The sequence below is a fragment of the Quercus suber genome, unplaced genomic scaffold (genome assembly GCF_002906115.3).
Source record: "Quercus suber isolate HL8 unplaced genomic scaffold, Cork oak 2.0 scaffold_827, whole genome shotgun sequence".
Classification (NCBI taxonomy): Eukaryota; Viridiplantae; Streptophyta; class Magnoliopsida; order Fagales; family Fagaceae; genus Quercus; species Quercus suber.
The window spans coordinates 1-7,832 of record NW_027070257.1 but is presented as its reverse complement, the minus strand read 5'-3'; the positions used below and the strand labels follow the sequence as shown (position 1 = coordinate 7,832).

At 34.7% G+C, this 7,832-nt stretch overlaps 1 protein-coding gene across 1 annotated transcript; it reads left to right on the top strand.

Moving 5' to 3' along the window:
- Positions 1-275: 275 nt before the first annotated feature.
- LOC112031858 (uroporphyrinogen-III synthase, chloroplastic-like) lies at positions 276-6,457 on the top strand (the record flags this gene model as incomplete). The annotated part of the gene is given in 8 exon segments (XM_065767591.1): positions 276-704; positions 2,226-2,313; positions 2,895-2,964; positions 3,358-3,476; positions 4,056-4,148; positions 4,845-4,900; positions 5,978-6,063; positions 6,323-6,457. Coding segments are annotated over 8 exon segments (875 nt in total), but the record flags the coding sequence as incomplete, so codon positions are not given.
- Between the last annotated feature and the right edge of the window lie 1,375 nt (positions 6,458-7,832).

Sequence of the window (7,832 nt, the reverse complement as noted above, 5' to 3'; positions counted from 1 at the left end):
GTATCGCTTTTTCTCGTCCCCATTCTCAATCGGACGGTCATCATAAAATAGTCCGTTTAATCACCATAGATCCCACGCCCTCACTAACAAACCCACAAATCTACGTGGCCAGTGTTGGAAGAAAAGGCACAGAGCTACTTTACAGTGAAATTAACGCACTAATTATTACTACTAATGGGGGCTTCACCATCCAACCAATAGTTAATAGCCACGTGGCTTCGAGCGGCTTCCACCGGAGTACCTCCTTGATTAATTAAAGTTGATTCTCAAAAAAAGAAAGGAAAAGACTTGACTAATTAAAGTTGGTTAAGCTTAAGTCGTCTTTGTTTAATACTCCTAATTTTAATCAGTGTCTTTTGGGAGATATTTTGGGACGAGAGGAATAATTAATTTAATTTAAATCAATAGAGGTCGGTTGTATTTAATTTGGCAACAGCTGTCTCAGAACGGATCTTCTGTGCGCAACACGTTTCCAAATGGCTCATCAAGTTTCTCTTTCCTCGCTCTCTCTCTCTCCTCCTCCTTCAACTTCTGCTGCTGCTTCTTCTTCTTCTTCTTCGCATTGTTCACAACGACGAAGAATCTTTCTCTCTACGCTTAGATTCGAAGCTGCATCGTCTTTGTCAGCTTCTACTCCAAATTCGAAGGCGAAGGTCGTGGTGACCAGAGAGCGTGGAAAGAATGGCAAGCTCATCAAAGCTCTGGTATGTCATTCCTCACTCTCTCTCTCTCTCCGCCACTGTTATCTTCTTGAGATTTTTTTTTTGTTGCATTCCGGTTGGATTTCTAGGGTTTCAGAACGCATTATTTTGGTGCTTCTGTAGCTTTTTCTTTAATATGCTAGTTTTAGTTTCATTCACTTTGTTGTATCTTCAATTTATTTGAATTTCTTTGTTGTAGTTGAGTTTGGCATGAGGATTTGGTGTTTGATTTAATAGTAAATATTTCTACGGCTTGTGCATTATCTGCATGTACCATTGAGAGTAGACTGATGTTACATTCCAAAAAAGCCAAAATCTAATCATTTTGAACAGTATTAGAAAGCTACATTTGGTTCACTTTCTACAAGAAAAAGAAATTTGTGTGTAGGCTGAAATTTTTTATATATAAATAAATAGTTTGAAGAGAAAATATGTTCTTTTATTTTCTCTTTGGTGTAGGATGTAGAAAAAAAATGGTGTTAAGTGTTTACACATGGTGATACTAGTTGTTTTTGTCATAGTTCCAATTATACAAAAATAAACATATTAAATTATTTGTGTTTTTGCCATTGGTTTTGTAAAATGAAGTGGCTGGTAAGTAGATTGGATATGATTTGCATAAAACTAGACTATCATGAAGCATTTAAAAAAAAAAAGAATTATTATTTTCAATAGTTTGATGATGCGTCTATTCAAATGGATGATGATTTCACAATTTGTCAATAATGAAGTAATTTGAAATTCCTTGTGTTTGTGCATAGTGTCATATATTTTGTTTTTGTTCACAACCGATCCCAAGCCCGAAAAAAGGAAAAATTCATTCACTCTATTATGAATGCAACAACACCCCCCATTTTCTGCCTCAAAAACAAGCAAAAAAAAAGGAAAAACCCGATTTTCTTGATCTTGCATCTAAACTTCTCTTGCTTTAGCACAAAAGAATGGCACATGCTGCAGTTTATCACCTATATATGGTTTCATTGAGACCACAACTATTGCTTCTGCAGCTAATTTTTTTATCTGTTGCTGCCACACATTTGCAACCACTGATTTTGTGCATCCATCGCTGCCACCTATTCACAACCATTGCAATTTACAACCTGTTTAGTTTTATCTCCCTTGCCACTTCTTTCAATGCCATTTCTCTACAATGTTCACTATATCCACCGTCACTGCATGCAAATCTTTTCTTTCAATTACTAAAAGCTATTCCTTTTTTTTATCCATAACATAGTTTCAGCTATATGGTAATAAATATTTTGCACTACTGTTAATTTTATTAAAACCAGTATGGTGCTGCACCGTTGTTAGTTTTACTCGCATATTGTGTTTGCTGTGTTCTTTGCAAAATATTACATCTATTTATTATTATTATTTTTTTGTGCATCGTGGTTACTCAGCTGTGTCCAGTGGACACAAAGCTGTCTGTCCACCACCAAAAAAATATATTACAGTGGGATTCTTTTTGAATGGGTGGTCAAATACAGTTTGGAATTAAGATGAAATTTCTAATGTTGAGTACAGGCCAAACATGGGATCAACTGTCTGGAGCTTCCCCTCATTCAGCATACACAGGGACCTGATCTAGATAGGCTTTCTTCTGTATTAAATGGTAAGATCACAAGCTCTGTGTTTTAGTTTGTTGGTGGTATGGACCCACTTTCTTTAATGCAAGTGCCAATGATGTCATTCTACCACTGATCACGGTTAGGTTATCTCTAATGTGGCAGCATGTATGAGTAGCTAGAATCAAACCACATGACATATTCCTTGTCAGTTGGAATGCTGTGTTTGTGCGGATTATATGCCAGGCTATGGGTTGGCAAGCCTGGATTAATTTGGACTGATAAATATGAGATGAATCTTTAAAGAGATATAGTTAGGATAGGTCTTGGATCTGGTGTATGTCCAGGGTCCCGATTACCTTAGTTATGACTTATTTATTCTTTGCCTGAAATTGAACTTGCTTTTTATTTTTGTTTTCTAGTTTTCTTTTATTATGATTTTTGACAGTTGTGTGGCTTTTTACAACTAGTTATTCTCATGCCTCTTAAAGTTCTTGCCCCTACCCAGTATGACGCCTAATTGCATATATTTTATGTCATTCAAGAATGATTGGTTAGTGGTGCTTGCCTGACATGTTACAAATGAGATTTATTTTTCACATTTTTTCTTCTTTTCTGTTTATGGCAGCAGACACTACATTTGACTGGATAGTCATAACTTCCCCTGAGGCGGGTTCAGTCTTTTTGGAGGCATGGAAGTAAGGTTTAGAACTTGTTAACTATACTCTGGCCTACTTAGTAAAAGTATTTTTTTTTTCTGCAAATTTTCTAGAAGATGTGACCTGAATTTTTGTTCGTGCTTCAATGGTGTTTCCTGTCTTCTTGGGCTGCATCTCAACCTTCATTTTAGGATATGTATATTATATTTTTCAACTGAAATGTTCTATACCTTGTTATGAATTGATTGGCTTTTTGACATAATGCTTAGGCTGTGTGGAAAATTGTTTATTCCCTAGGATGCTGGATGCAATTCAGCATATCATAAGATATGGTGCCTTAAAGAGATCTTAAATTAAATACTGGTTTCCTTTTCTTTTCTTCTTTTCATACTTGGCGAAAATGGTAAACTTGACCTCTATTTAAAACCTTAGGGCTGCTGGGACACCAAATGTTAAGGTAGGTGTTGTGGGAGCTGGTACGGCGAGCGTTTTTGAGGAAGTAATGCAGTCCTCAAAGCAATCACTCAGCGTTGCCTTTGCTCCCTCTAAAGGTACTCATTAATGTATTTATGTGCAGGCTTGCACTTAGATTTAAACTTGCATTTTGCTACCTGTTATTGGGAACACATGATAATCTATACGATGAGCACTGGGGGTATTATCATACATGAATCTTGATAATCAGCATGAATTAGACTCTTGACAATCCAACATTTTTTTAGTTGCTTTGCTAAAAGCTAAAAAATTGAGTGAATATGTTAGAACAGTCTTGTGTTGATGAGAATGTTAGATTTCTGGATTGCAGAAATTTAGTTTATTATATTGAGGAGACATTTAGTTGGGTTTGCTTTCCTGCATTTAGGGTTGATTATTGACTCCATTTATACATGCGAACACAGACATGCATACATGCACAGATACTTATATGCATACGTGTGTGTGTGTGTATATATATTGTTTGTTTTGGAGCAATTTGGTGCGTTTCTTTTGAGTATGTATCATTCATTGCTACCATGGTTTATTGTTTATAGTATTTTGTTCAATGGATAATCCATTCTTCTGAAAAATTACTATTATTTGGTTCGGTTAAGCACCATAATGTGAAATTTTTGTGAATTGTCTCACTCCAGCGACAGGTAAGGTTCTAGCTTCTGAGCTTCCAAAGAATGGGCAAAAATGCAGAGTCCTATATCCTGCTTCTGCAAAAGCTAGCAGTGAGATTGGTATGTGATATGCTTCTTGTTATATGTTTCTTTTGGCCTTTTCATTACTGAGAATGTTATTTTTTTGATATTTTATGAGAATGAGAATGGTGTTGTGCATTGCAAAATCAGTCTGATTGGCTTGGTGCACTAAAACAAGTAAAGTTTTAGGGTAGATGAGAAGTAGTATGTGATCATGCAGTTGTTGATTCAAACTAGTAGCCAGAGTTGGCTTATAATAACCACTTTAAAAAGTGGCCAGCTGTGGATTTTTTTAATTAACAATACACAGAAATAGGAAACCAAAATTAACTAGCAGTTTCAAAACCTGCAGAATACTCCTATCAAGACATAAATTTTTTTAAGGAATTTGATAAGAGGGATTTTGGGGACACTTCATTAAATGAGCTTCACTTTGACCAAGCAAAGTGCTTAGATCTTGAGGCTTTGTGCTTTGAGTTTTAATCCGCATTTAACAATACTGCTATGATAATGATGTATTTCTTTGTGGGTAAATTACAAATTACCTTCCTATGGTACGGGGCAGTTACAAATTACTTCTGTGTGGTGAGGGGTAGCCCAAGCTTAATAGTTTATAGTCTCAATGTTTTATAATTTAGCAGTTAGTATCATACTTTTTAGTTGATTTTCTTTGTTTTTATATTTAAAGAAGGTTGTGCGAAATCTTAAACAATAATTATGGTGTATGTGTTACAGAGGAAGGATTGTCTAATCGTGGATTTGAGGTCACAAGGCTAAATACATATACGACGGTAAAGTATTTAGTATTGCTGGTATGGTTGTGGGTTTCTTGTATAACGAACGTAATGCCACATTTGATTTGCTCTATGCATACATTGAAACTTTTATTGACATATTGCTTACTAAAAACAAAAAGAGAACTTTTCTTGACATTTAATATGAATCATAAGATTACTGACATGCGTCTTATTATGAGCTTAATGCTGTTAATTTCCTATTAAGGACTGTCCCTTGATCAATTTTTAATTTTTATGTAATTCTTAGAATGTATGTTCACTGCAAATTCTAATCTGCCAAATTTGCTTCCAAGGATTTTTCATTGTGGTGCCTATATATTTTGTTGATTTTCTGACATGCACTTGTCATATTAAACTTTGCTGATTGGAGTTCATTTTTGCTTCTGATATCTGCTTATCCATCTCAGTGGGATTTTTTTATGGATAATCATTCATTGTGATGTTCTCTTAGATTCAACCTTTAATTTGATCACATGCCTCATGTTCACACCTCACCATCACAAAGAATTGGAAGGTTCCCCTCTTTCTGGGGATTCTGTTGACAGGCCTGAATTTATGAGTTCTGAGCTGGTTAAATAAAATTAGGCTATAAATATTTCGCTCCTTTTCCCTGTGGAAACTTCACAATTGTTGTGAATTCCTTTATTTACAATGACATCATGTTTACCAGCTGTGGTTTTCTTCTTGTGGTTTTTTGGGAAGTCATAGATCCCTTGAATCAATGGATTTTAGTGCCCTATAATTTAAAGAGTTATTTAACATTTCTCCCAACTCAAGAGTGACAATGTTGCAGTAAAAATGAATTAATTGGTTGTCTGTGGTCAATCTTGATTCTAGAATCTTCAAAGAAGTGGGTGTTTCTCCGGCCTCTAAAATAACTGCCTTATTCTTTTCTTGTGATATGTGGAAGCGTAATCTATTATAAGTTTCTGTTTATGTACATGGGTACTAATTCAAGTTGGTGATTTATACTTATCCAAAAAAAATAAAAAAATTCAAGCTGGTGATTTATAATAAGCCAATTGTGTTAATTGTGTAAATAAGCCTCTGATTTGAAATGATTTCTTCCAGGTGCCAGTCCATGATGTTGACCAAATGCTTTTACAGCAGGCACTTTCTACTCCTGTTGTTGCAGCTGCCTCGCCTTCTGCAGTTCGGTGTGTAATTGGTGCTTTTATTTTTATGCAACATTTAGTTAGTTTCCCCAGAGTTACAGAGTGGAGTCACATGTACTTGACCATTTCATATACTGCCTATACGCAGTTTAAGTCAACTTTATGGTTACACCCCTTATGATGAGGGTCAATAAAACACCTATATTTCTTTTTGTTCTTTGGGCTACCTAGATTGACCAGGGGGTTTTTGATAAGGAAGTTTTAGTCCATGTACTTAGTTCATAAATCTCCATTGCAACAGTGCCTGGATCAAACTTATTTCAGATGCAAAGTGGTGGAACAATTCAGTTGCCTGTATTGGTGAGACAACTGCTTTGGCTGCGAAAAGATTAGGCCTGCAAAATGTGTACTACCCAGCACAACCTGGCATTGAAGGGTATGTTCACTTTCCTTACATATTTTGTTGGAGATTTTACCTTATGCCAGTATCTCTCTGATATAAGTTATTGATTACAAACCTTTTGTGCTATGGTTGTTACTGAATGCAATTGACTGATCAAAAAAATCGGAGAAAATTTATGCCACTGACCTAAAATTTACTAACTACTGTTTCCTTTAATTGTAATTGGGCTGTTAGCTCCACATTTTTTATTAGCCTAGTATAATCAAATAATAATTATTCGTAAAATATTGAGAATGAATTTAATGTAATATGTGATGAATTACGATAAGATATAAAGTGGCTTGTGCAAGAAAACTAGCTTTGAATTGTTGAGGGTGGTAGTCAGATGTTTTGGTTTCTGTTAAATGAAAGAGACTTGCAATTTAAAATTTTTAACGATTTCCAGGAGATTACACATACTGTTGTTTGATGCAGTTTCAAACTGTACAACTTTTTTTAAACTTCACTTTTTTCTAAGTACATGTAAAAAAAACCTCCATTTTCAAAAACTGAAAAATATGACCAAACGGGCCCAATAGTAGTTTCTTCCAATTTTGAAATACAACCTAGGAAGTTATTACATGTAAAAACTATGGTAAATCCTAGGAAGCATGGATACTCCATTTTTTCTTAGGTACCCGTATTCGATATGTATCGTACCAAATTCCTTTAGGATACCTCTGCATGCATGTCCTAGCCTTTTATTTTTTGATAAAAAGTGACGATGCGTCTAGGATATGCCCGTGATACTGCTCGGATACAGTTGCAACCCAACCCCCTGAGATAGCCCTAACTTGTATGGATTTTTATTTATATTTTCTATATATTGGTTTTAATGTGGAACACTTATCTATTTACTCTTTTGGATCTTGGTTTGTATTCTAGACATCATTTAATGGCCATGGAATCACTTTATTTTTCATTATTACTTTTAAATTGATATATACTTAATAATATATGAAAAATGAATGCTTAACAATATATAAAAAGTATAAATAAAAATATATTTAATAAGTAATTAATTCATGTAACCCTACTGTATCGTATCATAATTTTTCCAGAATTTTCATATAGTTATATCCCATATTGTACTGTATCCGTACCCGTGCTTCATAGGGTAAATCATGAGATTGAACTTGATATAGTTGGCACATTTATTTATAGTATTTGATAAATAGATTCGTGTAAACATAGCTGTTAGTTTTTTTTTTTTTTTTTTTAAAAACCAAGTTATGAACTGCACAAAACTCATTTGAAGTCTCAAATGAGTTCTAGCTCAAGGGCACCTTCTCCCCTTGTAAAGACGTCAAGGATGAGACCATGGGTTCAAGAACCATTACACATTCCTAACTTAACACCCCTTCCCACA